This window comes from Poeciliopsis prolifica, unplaced genomic scaffold, assembly GCF_027474105.1.
Source record: "Poeciliopsis prolifica strain line A6 unplaced genomic scaffold, Auburn_PproV2 SCAFFOLD003, whole genome shotgun sequence".
NCBI classification, from domain to species: Eukaryota; Metazoa; Chordata; class Actinopteri; order Cyprinodontiformes; family Poeciliidae; genus Poeciliopsis; species Poeciliopsis prolifica.
Genome location: NW_026562378.1, coordinates 7,473,733 through 7,498,350, shown reverse-complemented (window position 1 = coordinate 7,498,350; position 24,618 = coordinate 7,473,733). Strand labels below are relative to the sequence as shown.

At 41.2% G+C, this 24,618-nt stretch overlaps 2 protein-coding genes across 3 annotated transcripts in view; both read left to right on the top strand.

Annotated features, from left to right (window-relative positions):
* Nucleotides 1–12,063, top strand: part of LOC129358164 (RNA-binding protein Musashi homolog 1) — a 32,362-nt gene extending 20,299 nt beyond the window's left edge. For both annotated transcript variants that reach the window (XM_055027034.1, XM_055027035.1), the window contains 8 exons: nt 2,064–2,112; nt 2,724–2,806; nt 3,485–3,602; nt 4,243–4,323; nt 4,814–4,870; nt 8,492–8,551; nt 8,714–8,868; nt 8,959–12,063. In XM_055027034.1, the coding sequence (XP_054883009.1) occupies nt 2,064–2,112; nt 2,724–2,806; nt 3,485–3,602; nt 4,243–4,323; nt 4,814–4,870; nt 8,492–8,551; nt 8,714–8,868; nt 8,959–9,000 (645 nt within the window). In that variant the 3' untranslated portion in view covers nt 9,001–12,063. The remainder of the gene's footprint in view (nt 1–2,063; nt 2,113–2,723; nt 2,807–3,484; nt 3,603–4,242; nt 4,324–4,813; nt 4,871–8,491; nt 8,552–8,713; nt 8,869–8,958) is intronic.
* A 541-nt stretch (nt 12,064–12,604) lies between these two features.
* On the top strand, nt 12,605–15,028 carry LOC129354343 (transmembrane protein 233). Its single transcript, XM_055023845.1, has 3 exons — nt 12,605–13,094; nt 13,971–14,105; nt 14,231–15,028. The coding sequence occupies exons 1-3, from the start codon at nt 12,906–12,908 to the stop codon at nt 14,240–14,242; spliced, it is 336 nt and encodes a 111-aa protein (XP_054879820.1). The 5' UTR covers nt 12,605–12,905; the 3' UTR covers nt 14,243–15,028.
* Nucleotides 15,029–24,618: the final 9,590 nt, after the last annotated feature.

Below are 24,618 nucleotides of genomic sequence, written 5' to 3'. Positions count from 1 at the left end.
TAGATGTATTGTAATTGGAGGGCCACTGTGCTTGGTATCAGTACCACAAAGAACTGTTTGGACTGCAAAGTGCTTAAGCTAATTGTTTCTGGCAGGTATTACGATTTTGTGACTGTGTTGTTTCATACATGTTTTCAATAGAGCCATATTGTTGGGAGTACAATAATGAATGTTTTCCAGAATATGGGTAGACTTTTTTACTATTTGTGGCTCATGTTTTCAATGAACCCATAGAAAACAACACACACACTGTTTAAGGATTAGCTTATTTAGCGGCAGTCACATCACTGTGCAGTACTCTGTTCAACCTTCGTATTATCTACTGAAAATCGTACTCTCTCTTGCAGTCCGTATGAGACTCCTCAAAAAGTCATGAAAACAAATTGCTTTTAAATTGCCTTTTAATTCTCTGGGCTTTCTCTGAGTTTAATTTTTAAACAATTTTGAACACCTTAGCCATACTGGCCAAAACGACTAACACTGAATCTTATTCCCTAAGTGAGAGCTTCTACACTGAAGGTTTGACCTGGTAATGATTTACATGAAACACCCCCCCCCTGATTTTTCTGTTTCTGTAACCACCCAGATATATTTATAAAACACAAAACAATAAAAGATTTAAAGCATAGGAAATAGATTAAAACCTAAAGGGATAAACCTGCCTGTGCGTTCTACACAGTCACAGATGATTAGCATGTTAGCATGCAGCTACCTATGTCGCGTCCCCACAGCTCTCCGCTGTGTCATTGAGTTTGGACAACCGGAAGGGCGGAAGACATGAGAGATGGTAATGGGGGGAGGATAAAAACTGAATGAAGGACAGAGATAGAGGTTGGGAGGAACTCTGTATGCGCATGTGTGTCGTGCGTGTGAGGGTGTGGGTATGTGTGTGTGTGTGGGTGGGTGGGTGTGTGTGTGTGTGATCAGGTTATACTTTGACAGAGAACACACAGTCAGGAAGGTTGTTAGAGCAACCTTGATCCCGCGTGTGCTCATCCACCTGAAAGCGAGCATGTCTTGTTTTTCATGTGAGATAAGTGCCTGAAATTGGACGGCTGGATCATCCAGAGGCCTCTGCTGCTCATGTTACACCGGCTTGAGTTTCACCTGATGTTGACACATGGAAATAGCCGTGTGGTCACACTCGGCACGTGTCCGCGCTGCGCCGCACACTCGGAAGACGGAAAAGTTTGATTTTGCCCAGTTGTTTGGCTTCTCTGTGCTCCTTCTCCTTATGCCATTGGATCGCCGGGAGAAGCTGCAAACTTTCCTGCTGGTGAAGGACAAGTGAGGGAGGGAGGGAGGGAGTGAGGGAGGCAAGGGGAGGAGGAGGTAGAATATGAATAGGGCAGTGGAGTGAGTGCAAAAAGGAAAGAGAGGAGGGAGAATAAAAGAGGAGCGTGCTGACAAAGGCCCTGAATCACTTTGCTTTGCATTTTAAAATTCACAATCTTCTCTAACAGTATTTCCACACTTCAACCCAACTTTATCCTCGACCGATTTTTTTGAAACCATCCCCTGATTTTTCTCCTTCTTTCACATTCGGTCAGTCTTGTTTTCTAGCCCCCTTTACTCTCCATCTCCATTTTATTCAGTAAAATGAGTCGTGCGGTAGAAAGGAGGGGAGGGGGTACGAGCTCTTCTAATTGAAATTCTTTACAGAGTCTCCATGGGAATGGTAAACTTTGCAGGGAGGGATAGAAAGGCTGTGCGGGCGGACAAACGAGAGGGAAAGAACGAGCTGGGAGAGAGCTGGACAAAGTTTATGAGAAGTGAAGCGAAAGAAAGACAAACGGGGAAGAGTTTCTTCCAACCCCTCCTGATTTAATTCTGATGCATCCATTTTCATTTTATTTAACTTTTGCCGCCTTTCTTCATCGGTCCTCTCCTCGCAGTCGCCTCCACCTGTCAGCCCTCCCGGTCCTTTGTCCCCCGTCCGCCCTCTCCATCTGTTTTCCCTTCTTACCCTTTTGCTGAAGAGGGACAATGGCACCCCATGCTGGGTAACGATGTGCGAGGGTTACGATGTCCAAGCTCATGTCTTCTCTGCTTTGTTTCTCCAGGTCGACGACGCTATGCTCATGTTCGACAAAACGACCAACAGGCACAGAGGTAACAGTTACTCACACAAACCTTCACCTCATGTAAACATGCGTTGACATCATGAGATGGGGGCCCTGGGAATGAAAGGAGAGGCAGCGTGATAGAGTCATTAGGTGAACCGCTGAAAAACAGGCTGCGTTTTCCCTCCAATCACATCACTTTGTCTTTCCTCCGCTTTTGCCTCTCCCCTCCTGCTCCATTTATCTCTGTCCGCTCCGTGGGTGAGGGCAGGGCCCGCCGAGGGTCGCCATACAGAGTCAAGATGGCTATGGGCGATGATGTAACGTAACGAGACAAGCAGGAGGAGATGAAGGCAAACGGGGACGACGGCGGCGGCGGGGGGGGGGAGAAAGAAGAGCAGTGAAACTGATGATCATCTGGGATCAGTTTTGAAGAAGCCACACCCACTCTAACCCCCTTCTCTATTATTCTTATTTCTGATTGACAACCGTGGCATGCGGAGGTCACCTCCCCTCTCTGCGCTTTGTGTTACGAAGATGAATGCGGAGCGAAATGTTGATTTGATTGCTTGTTTTGTTAGAAGGGGAGCAGACAATGATGTCGTTCCGTATTTTTTGTTTATTTTTTAAAATCTACTTCTGTTTATCTGTCTCTTTTAGGTTTCGGTTTTGTCACTTTTGAAAATGAAGATGTGGTTGAGAAAGTTTGTGAGATCCATTTCCACGAGATCAACAACAAAATGGTACGCGGCTGAGAATTACTTCCACAACACATATAATTTCCAGCTAATTAATTGCACTTAAAACTGATAGGCAGCAGTTTGTCCTAGTGCTCCTAAAATGACATATTATATATATATTTGTTGTAAATCTTTATTTTTCGTCATTATTTTGATTTACATGCCTAGAAATAATGATACATATATAAAAAAGACTTGCTTAATTTCCTGCAGAGTCGTTTTCAAGTTTTTTGTTGTGCAGAATATTTGCAGGTTTTTACATCCTGCCTATATTAGCTGGTTAATTATCCATGCAAGTCTGTGTTAGAGCCTACAATCTGCATGTTGATTATACGTTGCTAACTGCAGTTTTAAAATAGTGTTACCTTAAATTAGAGTGATTGGTTTAGTTCCTTTTTCTCAGAGGTGCTTGTTTTTTTTAATTTCCAAACAGAAAAATACATGTTTTGTGAGTGAGAGGGGAATAATTGTGGCCCTTTTTTTAGTCCGCTGACCAGCAGTGTGCAGCAACAAGTGGGGGAGATTCAATTCTGCATTTTCTCTTACATCTTACATGAATCTCTAGTATGTTGGAAAATTAAAGCAGGTTTAACCGGTGCATGTCTATGTGAAACTTACAAACTTATTTTGTGCAGATATGTCATTTTTAATAAACACTTACTAATGTTCACCTTGGTTCAGGTGGAGTGTAAGAAAGCCCAGCCCAAAGAAGTAATGACGCCGACAGGCTCCGCCAGGGGCCGCTCCAGAGTGATGCCTTATGGGATGGACACCTTCATGCTGGGCATCGGCATGTTAGGTATGAGCCACAGCTAAAAATACAGAAATTAACAAATGTAACCTGCCATAACCGGAGAGTTTTTGAAGTGAAACTTTGAAAATGGCTGCATTTTTGTAGATATTTGCCTCAAAACCTGCAAGAAGTTTTGAGGCAAACGCATGTCGACACGTTCTTCAGCTGCATTAATGACTCTGAAATATTGATTAATGCTGACGGTACGTTTAAGCATGATAAAATGATTTCCTCTGGGCTAAATATGTACTCTAGTATGTATTTTTACGTTGTGGTGGCTTCGCGAACACGCCGTCTCAGAAAAAGACGGCCAGTTTGCCTTGAATCGACGCCTTCCCTTTGGTGTCAGTGACGTCTCATTAATGGTGTGTGTCAAACACTGAAGTCAGAGTGAAGGGCTTCTATTGGAGGACAATGCATTTGAAGATATTCTCATTGAGAAAAAGCAGGAGCTCTGTTTTGTGTGGCTGTATTGCTCCCCCTACTGGCCATTTGAGATAACTCTGCGGTCAGTAACAAGCTTGTAAGCATTTTATAAAGCTTTGTGACAGTTTAAGATTGGAAATCCAGTGAAATTAGTGTCAATTTTTTTTATTAGTAGAATATTTTCTGTTTTAAGATTATTTTTTCTTTTCTTTTTTTACAGGCTACCCAGGTTTTCAGACTACTACCTACACCAGCCGCAGCTACTCTGGAATAGCTCCCGGATACACTTACCAGTTCCCAGGTACAATTTGTTTTAAACGTCCAACACATCTTGCAACCTTTTCAGAAGGTTTCTGAAAGCATATGGCAATAAACAACAGGAGCCATGTTTTCCTCTCAAGCTTTTGAGTCTTGCCAAAAGCAAGAGAACAAATGTGGATTAAAAGTGATTTGTCCTTCTCTTTGTTGGTCCAAAAGTTCACTGCTTTTCTTTCTGAACCCTGAGTATGAGTTGTTAATATTTTCCTTCAAATTTGTACATCTGTTTCTTCTTTCCTCTTTGGTAATTCTGTTTATTTGATCTACTTATGTAACTCCCTTTCATTTATTGCTCCTCCTTTTCCTTTCGCTCCTGACTTCCTGCCGTCCTTGAAGGATTTCTTTTTTTTTTTTCACTTTCAGTACTTGTGCCTTCGCCTTGCTGTTTTGTGTGTCTGTGGCTTTGTAGTTTCTCTGGTGGATGGTGACTGTATTTACAAAGAGCTCTCTCTCTTGACCTTCTCTGTTTCTAGAGTTCCACTTAGAGCGGACCCCCCTTCTGACATCGTCCCACCCCCCTGAGCTGGCAGGTCAGTGGCTCCTTTCTCTTCTAAAGGCCAAGGGAGTGGGAAAAAAAAAGAAAAAGCATTTAGCAGCAAAACATCAAACCAAACTGTTTGCCCTCGGAGTCTTTGGTGCTAAATAGAGATTAAAAACATCACAGGAGCCTTGTTTGCAGAAAAAGTTGGATGTAGTTGCAGTAGTTTCTGATTCCAGTCAGAGCTTTGTGGCCAGCTTCTGAACTCCAGCTTTTTTAGGAACAGATTTTTTACCAGATTTTGATTCCCCTAAATTGATAGCATTCAGAATATGTATCTTTTTCAAGCCATCCTTATTAGTTACTTACATTAGGAACAAAGGACGACAGCACACTGTGTGTGCGCAAGAACAGAAGTGATTTAAAGCGGTGTTTTCCTGCTTTAAAGTAAAAATGAAATGATTTGAAATGTTCTCTCAAGCTGTCTTAATGGTTGGGGTGTTGGCATGATTAGTGTGTTAGTATTAATAACTATTAACAGCAGCCTCTGTTTTTCCTGGAGCTATGGTTCTCAAACTGTGGCTTGCGTCCTGCTGGTGGTACATGGGGTTCTGCACAGAATTATCAGTCATATTAACTTGTTTGGAAGGTGAACTAATAATGTACCTCTTAGTGTTTTGCACTTCCAAACACTCGCAATCTGGTTGGCACTAATTTGTTAAAGATTAAATGAGATAAAAATATTTGCAAGTGTTAAAATATCTCTTATTTATTTATTAGAAAATGTTATATGCTGGGGAGCCATGTTGGACTTCCGGCTTTCAACTTTTGGGTAAAAGTGTTACATATTTATGATCAAGCAGTGTTGAGAGGTATTATCGACAAATTGAGAGGGCTTTTAAAAAGAATGTAACTCTTGCCATGTTTCAGTTCTGCTGTTTTGCCTGTTTCCACTGTAAAAACGTCTCACACAACCGACCCACACCGCATCATTTCTGGGTTCCCTTCGGTCCATGTCTTTGGACCCCACAACAGGCTTTTAGGTTTGGCCTCGCCAGCTGGAGGTGGAAACGCTCTCCTGACTACAGAACCGACCTGTTCTGGAGAACATAGTGAAAATGAGATTTTCAAAAAGCTGCCAGCATTTTTAAGTTCAGCTCGCGAGTGTTTCCTGAAGTCGGTTCCAGGTCACTCCGCTCCATTAACAGTTTGGCGAAACATTTGGCTATAAATTGATGTCTTGTGGCAGACAGCTATTTTTTTTGTGTATGAGAAAATCGGGGGCAAAATAACCTAAACTGCAAAGGTTTAAGATGGGGAAACCACCACAAGCCAACAAAATCCAACACTTTGATGCAGCCTAAGCCAGAGGTCTGCATCTGTTTAAATTCAAAGATTAAGTTGGTCCTTTGCTTCTAGTCAATAAAAAAAAGATCACAGTTAAATATATAACTACTGCATAAAATATGTGTTTCACTGTTAAATTAAAAAAAAACTGTTGTATTTCTATTTTGGGGATTTATTTAGAACAATGAAAATTTCACTTTTACAACAAGCAGATCAACCAGATCTCCACAAAGTACCAACCACAAGCTGTTAAAGGGCTGAAATGTGGTCAAACCTCCTTCTCTTATATAAAACCTATTTTAGTCAATGTGTGTTTATTTAAGCGTAAGAGCAAAAGAAAACGAAGTGGCTCTGTTATTTTAGTTCAACCTCAAAGCCACAGTAAATTGATTTGATCCAAAATAATACCTTCATTTCATTAAAAAAAAAAAAAGAGTTTTCCATTCATTTTATTCTGTGTTGACGTCTCCATGCAGATACTAAATCAAAACGTATTGGAGGAAGGCAGCCGCCATACAAGATTTTACTTTTTAGGTTTCGTAAATATTCGTACATGGACGTGAAAAAAGAGATTAGTGATTCAGAATGATTCAATTTTAGCCTGGAGAAGTAGAGAAAATTGTGCTTAAGCCTCAATGTGAGCCGATGTCAGTCAATTGTTAACATATCGGTATTGGTTTGATGCATCAATATTTTTAACTGATACGTTTCAGGAGGGTGGCGATATGTAATATCAGTGGATATCCGTTATCAGCCGTTATGAATATCAGATATTGATCTTGGCTCAAATTTTCCAATGGCTTATAACTCTTGAAAGCTCTGCTGCCGATTTGGTTGCGTTCAGGATCAGCTGAATCCTGTGTGACTAAGAAGCTATCATTAGGAAGAACATCTGGCAGCTGCCGAACACCCTGCCTCCAAAACCCCGAAATAGATCTTCAGCTTTTTTTTTTTTCTGTAGCACTTTGTAACTTTTTAACCACGAACCTAAATGTGTTTATTTCAAAGTTCGCTGGAATACGGCAATAAGCTGCAGACCTGGTTTGCAGACCTCAAACCAGGTCTGCAAGTGATGATTATTTTACTAATCGATTATAATGCCGATTGATCAGATAAAAAAATGGGCAAATTCTGAAGATTTTTTTTTTTTTTCAGAACCACCTGATATGTTATTTTACTACATATTCGAAATATATTTTAAAAATGCAAATAAATAACTTTGATTTTAATAAGAAAATAAACATTTTATTGTCAAAAATGCAATAATGTTCCATTCCTTAGCTCTTCATTCAACATCAGCACAGTGTAGGAGTGATCTGTTGACTATTTTTGTTTTTAATTAAACAAATTATAAGAGCAAAAGGTGTTTCTGCCTTTTTTTCTTTTTTTTTTTATTATGTTTTACAGAATTTGTACCCAGCGAAGCCAAAACTAGGACACCTGAGGAGTTCTGGGTAGAACAGATTTTTTTAAAGAAGGGTTTTTTAATCTTGAATCTATAATGTATATTAAGAGTCTGTACACTCCGTAATGACTAATCAGTATCTAAATTAGATGAAAATTATTTCAGTTATCGATTCATCGTAATTAATCCAATTAATTGTTTCAGCTCTGTTCCAAGACTGATGTGTTTTCCAAGGCCCAGTAGTTGATTTGCAGATTAAATGAGGTCACTGGGCGAAACTCAATATTAGCTAAAGCCTGTTGTCAGTCAGTGTTAGTGAGTTTTACCTCCCAGTTCCTGTGTTGTAGATGGAACCACCTTAAGGGGGAAATTCGGGACTGAGTAACTGTGTAGAGAAACTAAAATAGTATCAGGTAAAAGCTAAATCAAATGTGATATAATGACTGCAGAGGGTGCAGCAGACCTGTGTTTCTTCTCTCATGCCTAATAGGAATGAATTTCTCATAAAGGTCTTGTGAATGAGAGGTGTTTTGCCGTTTCCTGATGCAGCAGGACACGTTTAGGTCTGTTTATTGTCTACAAACGACCCAGATTTGCAAGCATCTCTTTGCAGCTGCGCTTGTAAACCTTCAGGTTCAAAACTTCTCACTCGGACATGTGACTCCGGGCGTTTTTGTTTTGTTTTGTTTTGTTTTTTTGCCCCACATCCAGTGAACCCAGAGCCAGATGCTTTATGACGTCGTATCCTGGGTGCATTTTTAACCCTCGTGCAGCAATTGGATTGAAATGCTGTGACAGATGTGTGAGCAGATGTAGATTCAGTCACAGTGAGCTGTAGATTATTGCTTTATGATGTGATATCGGAGAGCGGGCCACCGTGAGACGTTTGTGCTGTAACGCGGTTTGTTGTGTAATCCCCAGCCATTCCCCTCACTGCGTACGGACCAATGGCGGCAGCGGCAGCAGCAGCAGTAGTCAGAGGTGGGCTTCTTGTATTTGTGTGCTTGCTGTAGATAGAATGCTTGCACAAAAGCTTGCTTGGACAAATAAAGATGTATTTTTAGAAACGTGTGTGAGCGCGTGTGTGTTGTGTGTGTGAAGCCCTCTGGTGTCCAAGCCTGACTCGTCTCTCCTGCCTCTCAGGCTCCACCCCTTCACGCACAGCTGGCTTTCTGGGCACCAGCAGCCCCGGACCAATGGCCGACCTGTACGCTGCAGCCAACCAAGACTCAGGAGTCAGCAGCTACATCAGCGCCGCTAGCCCCGCCCCCAGCACAGGGTTTGGCCATGGTCTCGGGGTAGGTCATGCCTGCTACGTTTCAAACACATGCCAGGATGTACACATGTGCTCACAAAGAGCACATTCATTCCTGTCCCTGTGTCCTCAGGGTCCTCTGATCGCCACTGCGTTTACTAACGGCTACCACTGAGGAGGCTCAGGTCACAGAGGATCGGAGGTCTCCTCCTCTGTCTGCTGTTGTGCCAATCAGAACGCTGGCTGCCCCTTGATGGCGCAATCTGATTGGCTGGCCACAGGTCTCTAGTGGGCTCTCCTGGCACCGCGTGGCTTCACCCACCGACTGAAGATCTTTTTAAAAACCAGAACTCTTATTTTGCTGTACTAATCTCACTTCGACATAACGTCCCCGGTTCTTCTCTCTTTTTTTTTTTTTTTTTTTTTTTTCGTCCTCATGTAGTGCAACACACTAGTTCTCGCACATCCCACCGTTTTTCCTCGATTACAATTTCTTTCTTCTACTGAAGCTGAGAAGAGGAACCTGCAAAAAAAAGAAAAAAAAATTGAGAAACTGTTGGGGTAGGACAAAGAGGAACTGTTTTGATTCACTTTTTAAATGATTTTATTATAATGTGATGTGTTATTTTATCATGAAATCTTTCAGAAGCTGTTACTGATGTGGTGAAAAAACAAAACAAAAGAATGTGTGCGATGGGGGCATTTTTAACAAAGGAAGAACAAACCTGACAAAAAGTCCTTTTTTACGCTGCAACTGTCACTGAAAACACAAATGAAAAAAAAAAAACAAAACAAAAAAAAACAACAAAAATGTATATTTTGGTAGTCTTTAAAAACAAAAACCTTTGTAATATTGTTATTAATATTGACATAATAATGATAATCTGTAAGGTATTTTATTCTGTAATTGGTTTTAAAGCAATGTTTTTATGTCTTCCTGTAAGATATTGTACATAGAAGCAGGGAAGGCGGGAGGGGGGGCGGACGGCGGGTTCTCATTGGTTGGTTTTGACTGGATGTCATGTGCTACTGTCATCTCACTACTTTAACAGCATGCATATGGTTAAATATGCATACTGTGGGGCCAGTACGCTCTTGTGTTGCTTCAGTGCAGTGCTGAAATGCGCACCATTAGGAGTTTATCTGGTGTATTTTCTCCGTTAATTGACCAAATCGTCCCTTTATTTTTTTTGCTTTACTTAAGAGTCCAAAGTTTGACTCTTCCATCTTTCACGCAACTTGAAGTTAAACACAATGGACATCAGGAATAAAGGAAAAAATATCACCTTAAAGCAATAGAAGAAGCAGTGCAGGGCTAAAGTACATTCATTAGAATCTTATTTGGCCTATTTTCTTTAATTTTTTTTAATTGTTTTTTTGGTCAACAACAAACTTGTCACTTCTCTTGACTGCAAGAATAACTTCCTGCACATCCTGTTTGAAATAAGTACAAGGGTCATAATGACTTCACAGCAAGTTGCTCTTTTTTTAAGGTCATATTTATTCTTTTAATGAAGAAAGTCGTTCCTTTTTATCGCTCCACTCCTTCAAAAATGCAACCTGTGACAAATCACTAACAATCTTAAAGCTGTATGGAAAGTGCTGTTGCTATTCTCAACAATTCAAGGAGTTGACAAGTTTGCAAAGTCGTCCCCCTCACCCCCCTTTTATTATTATTATTATTTTTTTCTGTACTTCCTTAAAAAAAAAAACGCATGTTTTGCATTTTTTGCATGTTCACGACACTTGTTTTAGTTTGAACACGACACACTTATGGAAGGATCACCTCAAAGCGGGAGGAAAGCGAAAGTGCCCCTCGAGTCCATTTGCAGGATGCTTTCAGGCGCGTTTGCTCCGCTGATCAACAAAGTCGCCTGTTTCCCGCCTCACTTCTTCGGACGTGCGCGTTTTTGACGCTTGCGCCTTCACGCTACCTGTTTATCGACCGCAAAGCAGGAGAAACTGGGGATTCAGGGGGGAACCGGGCTTCACTTCCTCTTTTTGAAAATATATATATATATACACATATATATATTTTTGGAGCGGTTCTCTTAATGTTTCTGCTTTTCTGCTCTCTTATTGAAATAGATGTTTCTTTTTATGCGGTGTTTTCCACCGTGACGACAAATGAAGGACATTCTCAGAGAACGCAGTTGTAAAAAAAAAAAAAAAACCAAAAAAAAAAAAAAAAAAAAACGCAAAACAAAATAACAACAAAAAAAAAAAAAGAAAAGAAAAAAAACCAAACAAACCACGATCCTGTTTTGTCCTCTTATCACTGTTTGAAGGTGCATGTGGTTGCGTCTGAGCGTGCGTGAGTCCGTGCTTGTGCGCATACATCCAGAGTGTAACATGGAACTACTTCTAGCAGCGGAGGAGCATTTTGATTGCCTTTTTTTCTTTGGTACTGAGAGAAATAAAGAGAGAGAGAGCAAAGAGGTCACCCTGTTCCGTTTTGGCTCGCCTGACTGTTTTTTCCCGAGTCTGTGTTTCTCTGGAACCAACATATTATTGTTTTAGTGATGCTGCTGCTGCTGCTGCTGCGTGTGGCGGTGTACAGGCCGAGCCCGGGGAGTGGAACAGGGTGACGCTCCCAGCCGGTTCTGATACCCAGGCTGTGAACAAGAAGACTCTGGCTGGCAGGAAAAAGTAGGGAAGCTGGAGCAGATTTGCAAAAAAAAAACAAAACAAAAAAAACAAACAAGCTGCCTGCCTGTTCGGCCTCCACTTTTTTCTGGCACAGAAAACTTTCCCGATGCAGCCAGTGGCTCCTCTGTCAGACAGGCTGGGACGTGGTTTAAAAAGCAAAAGAGAAAGAAATAGAAACTACTGCTGGACACCAACACTGTAACTTTTTAAACGTACAATAAAGCAATAAGTTATTTTTTACCTTACAAATGAAAATAGTACTATTATTGGTAATGGCAGACAAGAAGTGGAAAATTCTGCGGCATTAAGACTTATTTTCTGGAAAAAGTGAACTATATTTTTCTGTTTTGAGATGTTCCCCCCCCCCCTTGTATATTGCTTTTAAAGATGCCTTTTTGTTTTGGTGATATGTGAAAAAGGGCCAATATTTGGTGCGGAGCTCTGTGTGAGCCTGGGTAAAAATTCAGACTGTCCCTCGCCAAGCTTTCCTTTTTTATTTTTATTTTATTATTATTATTATTATTTTTGTTTGTTTGTTTGTTTTCTGACTATTTCAATTTGAAGTTCCTAATAAATTATTCTAAAGCCATTTGTGTTAGTATTCTTGATTGTATTTTCTGCTGCCATGCTGCGCTCTCTTCATTTGGGCATCAGTTTTTAAATGTAGTAACTTGACAGCGTTACCGCTTATTGATTGGAAAATTACGTCAAAAACAATAAATAAATGACACAAAATTGGTCAAATCTGCAGTTTGACCCAAAATAACTTTCTTTTTTGACAAGTTTGTTAAGCACAGCTGTTATGATGACAACAGGATAACTGTATTCTGCTTTATAGTCTTTATGCGTTAAATGTACATAATATCAAGACTACATGTTTTGTTTTCCTGATTATTTTGGAGGGACCGACATGAGCAACATGCCGCTCCTCTGCAGCTCCTCTGCAGCTCCTCTGCAGCTCTGCATCAAGTGCATGTAGAAAACAATGCTGTGCTTTTACTGACTGACAAGACAAAACAAAAAAGAAGAAAATTAGCACACACACGTCACACCAGGTGGGAGACAGTAGGACAGAGTGCTGTGGCTGTGTGGGGAGCCAGATCAGAGTTGGTAAACAGTCTGATCCCCTCGCTGACGGTCAGGAGCTGGACTGAGACCAGCCGGGTCACAGATCATCTTCCACTTCTCTCCTTTTACCCTCTCTGCCTGCAAACAGAAAAAAAAAAACTCACAGAGGCAAAATGAAGAAACATCCAAAGAACACCACCTGACTCGATCCGTGGACGCCGGTTTCTGGATAAGCTTTGGGACTTCAACTCCTCAAGCTGGATTTGCCTTCTTTGGGCTCATTTCTCAGTCACATTTTATGATTTTAATCAGCATTTTTTGGGGCTTTTTTCTTTATTTTTTAAAAATATCATACGGTTCAAGATGTCAGTGGCAGTCGGTGTGCTTGACTCACAAACAAAAAGCTTAAACGGGAGCACTTTTTTTGACCGTGGCTCTTTGAAAGAGCAGGAACTTCCACCTCCCCTCCGGAGCTATCTTTGCTTGACCATGTTGGCGTGCTTCTGTCCGGCGTACCCTGTCAACATAGTGGCCCTGGCTTTCTCTGTCCTGGTAAGCATGGACTACACAGACCGACCCAGCTGGATTTTAACAATTTATATCTTTTTCACATGAAATAGCATGTCAGAGAGGCGAAAAGGAGAAACGCGCGGAAGGAAAGGGTGTTTCTGAAATACTGCGGTGACGCTGCCCTCTGACCTGCGAGCGAATCTGTTGGACCCTGAGATGTAACACAGTCACACACACACACACCTGCTCCGCCTGTCAAATAAACTTTATCTTCTATTTTTATCCCCTTACTGATTCTAACAACGACAGGACTTAAGTCCATCAAAGCCAAAGTTCACCTTTGCCACGTTTCAACCACAATCTGTAATGTCTCTCATTGTGTTTTTGATATAGACCAGCACTCAATACTGTGTAAAAGTGACAATAATGGATGATTTCTTTAGATTTCTGTAACAAATAAAAATGGGTAAAGTTGGGCACCCATTTGTGCGTAGAGCGTTTCCAGCTCAGTCTGACGTAGGAGCGTCTCAGGCAGGACGCTTTGGAAACGCAGGACCACCTTCTCGCATGCTGCAGAGATGCATCTAATTGAAAGACACAAATAATTAATATCGTTTTCTTTTCACTTACTAATTACATTCTGCTTTATTTTGCTCAATCATATAAAAAGTTTGAGTTTGTAGTGATCAAATGGGAAGATTTAGTCACTATACATGTCGCTATACAAGTTATGAATAAAAATAGAAATTTAAAGGTTAGAATGCTGAATGTTTACAGTACCAAGTTTGTGTGTTATAAATCTGTTTTGATGTGTTTTATCTTAATGCACGCTGAGATTAACTATGCATCTGCCCTGCGCCAAAAGTTACTGTATAAATAAAGTTGCCTTTCCTGCTGTGCCCGTCTTTTATTTCCCAGTCTAGGAAAAGTTACTACCAAGGTGACTATGACGGTTCCAGGACGCTGGGCAGGAGCGCCTTATACGTCTCCATAGCGTCCATCCTCATCGGCCTTCTCGTCATCGCCGTCACCTGCATCGTTCATTTCACCACGGTGAGTCAGGCAGCCTGGCTCGATCAGCAAACAAAATGCTGCGACGCGTCAGAGTCAAAAAGCTTCTTTGATGTTTGTGTTTTCTAGTAGGTCTCGGTTTTATTGTACGCCTGTGTGTCTTTCAGATGGATTATTAGCAGTGAGAAGGGAGAATAAATATGAGACAAAGCAACAGAAACTGCTGGATGATGGTATCTGGACCGGCTCATGTTACTCCCCCCCTTGACGGGAAATGACTCATTTTTACTGCTTCCTCTAACTCATTTCCCCCCCCCATCTTTCCTCTTTTCATTTGAACAATCAATATAAATGTGATAAATTTCTACGCTTGATATCCCACTTGATTTCTCCTCAAATGTAGATTTCTAGAAGCAAGGGAAATCTAATAATTTTAGTTTCTACGAGGCTAAGACACAGGTGTGTCTTTTCCTACAGTAAGCACAGATTCAGACTGAAGACAGTGCTCTAATCTATAGCTAGTTTCTTGAAGCCATTCCTTGACTTTAAAAAGATCAACATTTATCTGCCCCACCCAAATAGAATGCCCTGTTGTTTCTTATTTTGAAGAGAGCCAGAAAGTCATGCATTATTTATTAATAGTCCTTTTTGACACTAAAAGAAAAATCCACTCCCATTTGTGCCAAGGATTATTGTCCTGGAGACTTAGCATAGTAAGTTTTCTGAAAACTGCAGTATGAAATTATACTCCTGCACTTACGTTTGAATTTATTTTAAGGCTTTTTACCCACCTTTACCTGAGGTACCAATGATGTCTCTGTATTTGAGTGTCAATATTACAAGGTAAATAACTTTTCTTGATAAAGTATGATTTTTCTATAAATGTGTCTTTTCAGAAAAAACTGAAAACTTACTTTCAACTTCTCCAAATGTACCATGCCATTAAAAATGTATTTGCACTCTAATGAGTTTCTTGTCTTTGATCAAACTTCATGTTGCAGATGATCACACACATTTTAACATCAGACAAAGACATCCTGTCAGTTCCTGGATTGTTTTGTGGTTTGATTTTAGTTTCAATATTCAGTGTTCCTTAGTCTCTTAGTTTGATTAGTTTTGTTTTTGTTTTACTTTAGTTCAGTGCTTTCTTAGCAAGTCTGGTTATTCTTTAGTTTCTTACGTTTAGTTATTTTTTAAAGATGAATGTTTTTAGTCCCCGGTGTGCTCTCCTCCGCCTGTCTTCTGCTCTCACCCCTCACACCTGGAACCTGTCAGGTAATCGGCCCAGGTCCTTTGGTCCATCGTTCACTCTCCCAGTACTGAAACACCTTCTTTCCTCTCACTCCTTTCTCCAGCAGGAGGAACTCCTTGCTGGTTCCTCCAGCTAGATCCTGTTCCCAGTCAGGCTTCTCATGACTTTGTCTGTCCCTGGTGCTTTTTGTTCTCCACTGGGTCCCTGTTCTCTCTTCTTTTTTTTTTTTCTCAGTCTTTCTGCTTTACGGTTCTCTTTAACCAACACTTCATGGCCACATCCTAAGTAATGACAAAATTGTGCTTTCAAATTATGATTTAAGTTCTCAAGGGCAAACAACTGACCAAATCACTCAGGCCTGAACCTAACAGCTGTCACCAAGTGTTTGTGATCATTGGTGAGGATGATCTAGTTTCATTCTTTGGGCACCTGGAGGTCACACGTAAGCGATGTAGTAAATTCAGCCTTGATCTGGATTTGGAGCATCCATTATTTTAAGGACACTCAGAATTCATACAGCTGATTGTCAATTTTTTCTTTTTTTACGATGTTAAGAGTTTTTTACGCAGTCTGAAAACTTGCATCAATATGCGTGTGAAGTAACCTTTGAACTGAATAGCTGATTATAGTTTGAAAAACCGGTTTAAAAGATCTAACGCTTTAAATCTTTTGAAGTACCCAAAAGGACTCCTTTCCTTACTTCACTCTGGAGTTACAAAGAACAACTACAATGTCACTTTGAGTTTGCCGTAAGTGCTGAGATCAACTCATCCTCCGCTCACCTGCCTGCTCAGAGTGACAGAAGTTTTCACCTGCGGAGTTCAAACCTTGACGGAGGTCTGCAGTTCCTGTCTTTGTTGTGCGTCCCGTCAGTCGTGTTAGGGAGGTTCTGGTCTGGATTCCCCCCCAACACCAGTACTGATTCAACTCATTTGGACACTTCCAGTCTGATTCCTCGGCAAAATTATGCCATGGCTGCGCCGTAAAACGACGTGTTTCATGGCTATTGCTTTGATATTGCGCCATGGCTCACACACCGAACGTGTTCATGACGTGCTGCTCCAACATGAGTTGAACTTTCTGAAGAAAGCTGCAGTAGGCTAACGTTCTGACACATAACATGGAACAAACATCATCACTTATTTCTGAACAAACATTGGAGGAGTCAAACTACCGTCTTCGAAAAGCTCAAGATCCGCTTCTGCTAATGTCTTCAAGGGAAGCAGACAGCTGACGTGCTAGGCCGACGTTAGCATGGTTATGCTAGGTTCTTTATATGATATATTGCACAAATCAAAAATAATAACACAAAAGAAAGCAAAATCTGTTCCCCTACTTTACAAACTTTATGATTCGCTTGATGTATTGGGAAATTATTTGATAAGTGTTTTAGCTGCTCTGTGTTTAGATGAGGAAGGGCGACACAGACAGGCTAGCAGCTGTAGCGACAGTGTTGCCAGATCCATCCATCCATCCATCCATCCATCCATCCATCCATCCATCCATCCATCCATCCATCCATCCATCCATCCATCCATCCATCCATCCATCCATCCATCCATCCATCCATCCATCCATCCATCCATCCATCCATCCATCCATCCATCCATCCATCCATCCATCCATCCATCCATCCATCCATCCATCCATCCATCCATCCATCCATCCATCCATTTACAGCAGTGTGCAGTCTTCCTCTCATATTGATGGACCACACCCTTAAGAAAACTGACATCCGAAAACTGCTCTTTCTTTCTCCTGAGGTCAAGTTTGTCAGAAAATAACGTTAACCTAATGACGAGAAACAGACAAATGTAACCCAAAAAAAAAAAAAAAAAAAAAAGCAACAACAAAAGCGATCCAAGTAGGCGAAGACGTTTTTTCACAGCACAGAGAAACGGTCGTGTCAGTCCGAAATGTTATCTCTTCTGCATTACTTCCCACATGTGCAAACGACTCTTCCCTGTCGTTTGATATGTCACAGTAGATGGCCGGCCAAAAATAGAAGACTGGTCTCCATGCAGCCGACTGCCCACTCCATCACACGGTCAAACAAAACCGGCCCTGCTGCGGAGTGACTGGACGTGCAAAAAGAGGCCGAAAAGGTAGGAGGGAACAAAAGTGATGATTCAGATGAGGTTAGGGGAGCTCCACGATCCTCCGAGCCTGTTTCAGCTCATGACTCATTCCAGTTTTCTCATTGTTGTTATTTAAAGCATCTCTTCCCAACTGTTTTTAGACATTTCAGGCCTCCTTGAGCTAAAAATTGAGGCCAGAGCGCCCTTGATGACACAAATAACACCTACATGCAATACACACACACATAAAAAAACAACAACCCTTCAGTGAAAACATATCTCCTCCGTGCAGGTGGAAGTCAAAAGCAGCCCCCCTCGGAGAATCAGGTTCGATGCAGTCATTGTGATGCACTTGTACGAGTCAGTTTTAGCAGTAATCTTTGCTCTATTATCTCCTGTCAGTTGAAAGGGAAATGCAACATGATTGTAGCGCATGCCTCTTTGATGTCGGACCAAAGCAAAACTCGAGAGGATGAGATGAAAAATGAGGGCCGGGATTAGGCGACTTGAAAGAATTTAGGCAGATTATCAAGGGATCAAGGTAGACTTTGTGTCAGCAAACCGACCGACGTACCGCGCGGACGGGGAAGGGAGAAAAACCAAACAGATGCAATTAATCGAAGCAAATTCAGATCAGCTTTATTTTTGTGTTACTTATTTGATCTCTTTTACGCGCTCGCCTCAAAACCCATTTGATGTCTTTCTTTGCCAGACGACATCACGTCACCTGTAGCCAACCTGCTGCGTTATTAGCAGCAGGTTGTATGTTTTGCTGGCCGTCCATGACTCTTGTGAAGTGCTGAAGTAGGCCTCTCAGACGAGCTCCCTCCATTAGCACCACATACTCCATGTACACATATCTCATGACAACATTCCTCCTATTCTGGAGTTGCATGCAGCTGCATAAATGAAACGTGATAATGGTGGGAGCGAGGCAGAGCAGGCAGAGGACATGAAATGCATCCAGGTTAGACGAGATTAAAGACATCAAAAGCACTCTCGGGTATTCGGCTTTTTTGCATAAAAAAAAAAAAAGCTGTTTCATGTATGGTAAAATAAACGGTGCGTACGCAAACCTTCACGTAACGTATTTGACAACCAACAGTCGCCGGTCCTCAGATTCAGCCGATGGGGCATTACGTGCATACATTACATTTAATTTATGAATTATGGTCCTTGATGTCAGGATTTTTTTCCCCCAAATTGTTTTATATATATATATATATATATATATATATATATATATATATATATATATATATATATATATATATATATATTAAAGCATAAAAAAGAGTGGAAATAAATAAGTAAAAAATTCTAGGTGATCAGTTGCAATTTTCTCAAAATACAAAGTTGTCATTTGGAAAATACATCAGTAGTATAGTTCTTTAGGGGTAACTTGATGCCACAATATATATATATATATATAATATATTTTTTTACCCTCAAGAGTCCTTTATGCTAAAAAGAGGGACTGGATATTGAGTTGCTTTTTCATCCATCTGCTATATTGGATTTAACAAAATTGTTGTTGCACTTGCAGTGGATGGCCAGTAGTCGATAGTGTGATGTATGTTGCACTTGTGTCCACTTCAATGCTTCCTGTGCATTTATAACATAAATATATGTGGGAAAGGCAAGAAAATTGACTTTTAGATTTCTGTCCACTGCAGTGACCTCTATGCATGAAAGACTGAAGACAGGCTGCAGACTGTTTTAAAGATCAAAACAGCTCAGAGGAGCTACAGTAATGTGAGAGATTTTGTATGTGTGAGACATACCGGTCACGAGATTTATAAATTCGAACAAGCTAAAGTCTGAAAGACACGACGAGCAGAGTCTGATTGCTACTGCAGGTAAACTGAGCTAAATCATCTCTAGTGGATTGAAGCTGCAGCTGCAGCAGTCTGGTTCTCCCTGTTCTGTGGGATCACTTATCATCAACAATCTCATTCTGTGAAAAAAATAAAAATATATATAGAAGACATGTTGATAAGGAATTAAACAGAGGGGCTCACGTCAGCAGAACGCTTCAGGACTTCTCAGGTCCGTCCCGCGTCTTCTCCTTGTTCTCTTCTCCACATCAGGCTCACCCATTTGGGGTTTCTTCTGCATAATTCAGGAGTTAATGACCTTTCAGAAAGAGTCTAATATGAGCCACTGTTCATTAGCGATTTCAGAGGCCAGTATCTCAGATGAATTAATCAGCGGCGCTGCTGACGACCAGCAGAGCCTCTCTAATCATACTACTTATAAGGATCCACCAACACAAACATCTAAAGACACATTGAGTATCTCCGCCCTTTTCCGGCGTTGCTGACCTTTATGCTTCAGTCCAGATAGATTATGTCCTTACTTCATTGAGCAGTTTTTGTCAGGATGTGGATATTTATTTCTGCCTAATAAACCAGTATTATTACATCACTGTGTGGACATACAGGTACGAATCTTAGCAAAAGTGTTCACATGTCGTGTTAGAAGAAACTTTAATAAAACGTGACAAACCAAAACAAAGTAATGAATTGTTATCTCTCTGTTTGCTTGTTTTTTCAAAACAGATGAAATGTTTGATCTCAAAGAAACAACAGGTATAAATAAATAAAGGTGAAATAAACTAATTCATGTGAAGTGGATAAAATACACACGGTAGAATAAAAGTCTCTAATTTATGGTAAAATGACAGCAGTGGAGTTTGCCAGAATTTTGCCATAAAATCCAGTGAAATGAGGAAATTTCTTGTAAACTAAAGATGGTCATGGTATTTACAGTTCATATGTATATGAAAAAAAAAATCCAAATGAAAATAGAGTTTGTTGTGCCAAAATGTCAAATTAAAAGCATAAATATTTCTGCAAGGTGATGGCGTCAAAATGACAAAAACTTGTCGTCTGTCGGCAGAAAAGCACTTAACGTGATCCTCTTATCAAGCTGCACGGTGTGATTTTTAATTTTTAATTTTTTTTTTGCAAAGCTGCTGTCCCTCACTGCTTTTCTTTCCGAATACAAGAATACAAGCTTGCCGGACCGCCTCCTACCCCCAACGTGCAGCCATTTGTCTTCTCTGTGACAGGAGTGCCCTTTGAAAACACACATGCGGTTCGAAACTGGGTCACGACTTTGCCCTGTGTGCATTAGAAAATTATGGATGATCTGTATATCTCGTTATGTGTACCATGGCAACTCAGAATGCTAATGACTGCTGACATTTATCTCACGAAGACACACAAGAGCACCAGACAGACGGACAGCCGACCAAAAGAACTTGTTATCAACGAATAAGAGACAGAGAAAAAGAAAAGACACGTACAAAGACCACACAGTCTTGAGATGAGTCCAGACATGTCAGCGGTAATGACTCCTCTAGAGAGGAACTGCTGGGGATGGTCTCAAAAACACCAGCGTTTTCTGCTTGGATGTCATAAAAAAACACATATATCGCATTTATTAAGAGTTTATGGCACTGAAACAAAACTTGCAAGTGTAAAAAGAGAGATAATGATGTTGTACGGAGTCAAACTGAGAAATAATCTTTTGTTTTTTTTTTTATTATTTTTTTTTTTTTTTTTTACCCTCATGGAAAACAAGAAGCCTTGCACCTTGGAGGCATGTAATGCTCTGATGGTTTGCATCACTGTGGAGAGGGAACCTCAAAAAACGCCCGACCACACTTCACACAAACTCCTTTACGAAGGAGGAGAGGATCGCCAGAGCCGAAACAAAACAGACAAAACCCTCGAATGGAACCAGAAAACGCCGCTTGAAATCAGGCAGATGATTTCATGAGATTCTGCACAACATCTAACCGGATGTTTCTGGAAGCAGAACGTTGTAGGATCCTCTGGGGAAACATTCAAACGCCGAACTGTAAAAAGTCAAAACTCGTCAAAGACTGAGAGGTACATTTATTTACGTGCCGTGTTCACCAGGAGCAGCAAAACATGCTTTTTGCCCGTTCACGTAGACAACACAGCGAACACGGGAAGCAAGAGCATGACATCTGCAACATGCAAACTAATCAGCTCTGATAAAACAGCCATAGGAGTTTTTAACTGAAGACCTGCATAAATTAGTCTGGTACAGAGCTGCAGGGACAGAGGAAAGTGCACTGAACAAAAAAATGAGGCTATTATGCAATGCATATAAAAATACACACTTCAGGGTTCCATCAACACGTATGCATATTAGTGGGATTTCAATTTGGATTTAGGTGGATTTTTATTTATTATTATCTGTCTATTTATGTTGCAAGTGCATATGAAGTAATAAAAGAGAAGTAAAAAAAACAAAAAAGAAATTTCAGCTTTTTTATTTTTTGTCAAACTGCTGGACTGAAATTAAACGTTTGTGACTCAAGTCAATATTTCTGATACATTCAGGCAATAAACCTGCAGTAAGTTTAAAGTGAGACCTTCAAACTGAAATGACTTTGTGTGTGTGTGTGTGTTTGTGCGTGTGTGTGTGTGTGTGTGTGTGTGTGGTCCGGTACTGCTTTTGGCCTCTAGAGGGGCCTCAAGCTAAAAGGTTCAATCGCTGCTTTTGGTTCCCAGAAATGAAATCAGCTCTGAAAAACACAGACGTGCAACAAATGCAAGTTGTGCTGCGCAACTCGGATTAAACCCCAGATGATGTGCATGAAGCAGTTTGCTGCCTCACATCTACATGTACTTTTTTTTCCTCTGTTCAACATCTGAGTCTCTTATGTGACACAAATGGCCACACACATCCGACATGGTGATTCTGAGCGGCGTGCCTAATTTTTCTCCCCTCTATTCCAAACAAACCTGAGACATAACTAGTTATTTATTTCATTTTCCCAGAGAGCTGGACTCTGAGTTCAGACTAATTGTTGCCTATTTGAAATGCAGCTAAAAACACTTTTCATTAAAAAAATATCCCAAGAGTGATTTCAAGAGTGATTGCTTTAATTAACCCTCAGAACAGAGACATTGCCTGAAAAGCCTGTTTATTCCTCTCTTCTCTGAGTTCTTTTGGGTACACAGTGTGTTCTCCTTTTAAATGCAGTGCTAATTAACTTTTCCATCGTGATTGTAATAAAGGGCTGAGTATCCATCCACAAAATGCAGAAAACAGCGGTATTTTGGGATGACGGCTCAAGCAAGAGCCCCAAGAGGCGTTCAAGACATTCCACCAGGCCTGTCGGCTGAAGGCAGCCGTATTGATGCTGACATTTATTTTGGGGATATCAGAGTAAATGAGCTCATGCTTCTTATCTGTAAATACATAAATCTAGAAGAAGAAAAAAACCCATTTCCTTTCCTTCTAACTCACAATCTGGTCAAAGGAATGTGATGTTTGTGGTTCAAGTGTGAAAAAGCTGCTTAACTAACTTCCCCTTGCATTGGTTTAACTGCAGAACAGGCCTGATGACCCAACTTAAACAACAAAAAACAATACAACTTTATCCAAAATTATACCAAATGTAGAATGGAAGACTTTTTTTGTGTTAGAAATGTGCATTTATGGAATCTATAAGCAGACAGGGTGAAACAAAAGCACATGTCTCACCCCCACACTTGGACAAACTTCCCAGTCGCTTCCATGTTCTGGTGACGACAATTTGACCTGCTGCGAACCAATGAGGCCTCATGGACGCAGACTCTTTCCTCCTGTCCTCTGGGGGCCAGGCGCCCACAATAAACGCCTTTTCGTTCACGCTGCCGAGCGAGGCGAAGAGTTATTGTTTCACCCGCCAACCGGCGTCGCTCGTTTTCCATCATAACAGCCTCCACATCTCTTGCTCCTCCTGTCTTGCTGTGTAATTTCTCCTCCTCTCCCCTACGGTTGATATCACCGCCGACATCCACTTGCACATCCCCCCTCCTCTCTCTCTCTGTCTCTCTCTCTCCATCCTTGTTCACTGGAAAGCTCTCGCCCTGCCCCTGTGCGCTCCTGCCTCGTCATGTGTGCGGCGCGTCGGAGCGGACGGGGAGGCAGAGGAAGAGATGAGAGAGGAGGAAGAGGACGACGGGCAGCCGAGGACGGAGCTGTTCCTGTTCTCCACGTGAAAAAGGCGCAGACGGTAGGAGACGCGGCGGTGTTCCTCCCAACAGACGGAACTGGAGGCCGACTCTTGTGTCTTTTTGTGTTTTCTTTTTGTGTGCTTCAGTGGAGAAACTGGATGCGTGTGTTTGAACAAATTCTCAACTGTCGACATCCTCAGTGGCAGCAGTTGTTTGTTTGTTTGTTTTAAAGAAGGATTGTTGAGATGGTGACTCAAAAGGCCGCTGGGGTTCATATCAGCCGCCAGGGGAAAAAGAAATATATGAAATGTTAAGAATCATCTGATGAGGAGATGTTCCTGTAATCCACAACGGAAATCTAAAGAAGGACTTTCCAAAATCAGTCATCTGAGTAAATGATGAGGCGCTTTTGCTTTGGATGCTCCAGAAACAAACTGTTGCGTTTTTGTTTTGGATCCCTTTCGATGCGGAAGAGCAGCGGCTCAACTCTGAGCTCCTTTTTTTTTTTTTTTCCCAGAACCTCTAGGTCCAGTTACAGCAGGCGTGTCTGTCTTCTGCTCCATCCAACTAGCAAACAAGACACTATAGGTTTTAAAGAAACGTAGCTGCCTAGTAGAGTGCTTTATTTACTTTTGCACAATAATGTTCCTAATTGTTTACGTTGCACAAAATTAATCAAGACATTTTAAATAAAGAAGCCGCTTTATCGGTCTTCATTTTATCCATGTGATGACAACTTGCGTCCAGTTTGCGACTCGTGTCTGTAAAGTTGACCTGGCTGCGTCTCAGTGCATCACAAAACTAATACGTGAAAGATTTTCTGCCAGGATAGCCGTATGGACCTTCAGACAACTAAAGTTCAGTTGCACCATGAATTCAACTCCAAACTCAACTTCAGTTCACACAGAACTTTTTTTTTTTTGGTTTTAATTTCCTGACAATTTACATAAACGGTCAAATTAAATCAAACAGTCTCTTAAAGCTTCCCATCATTCATAATAACCCCCAGCCTGAACGTGAGGCACACGTTTGCACCCGGTCCGCATCAAGTCGCTTTGTTGAACATGCAAACACATGCGCGTGAAAATTCAGAAGTTGATGAGCGACTGCTGATGTGACTGCAGCAACCTGACAGCGGCGGCTCTGCAGGGGTGGATGGGGCTGTGATGAAGCGTTCCACTGAAATGACCTGTGAACCATCCACAGCATCGGCTGCGTGTGGCCAACCATCCAGGCCACTT

Bases quoted from the DNA above. Each gene is read 5' to 3' on its own strand.
- LOC129354343 (XM_055023845.1), top strand. From the start codon at position 12,906: ATGTCAGTGGCAGTCGGTGTGCTTGACTCACAAACAAAAAGCTTAAAC. The intron at 13,095-13,970 runs GTAAGCATGGAC...TTTATTTCCCAG, and splicing joins CCCTGGCTTTCTCTGTCCTG to TCTAGGAAAAGTTACTACCA.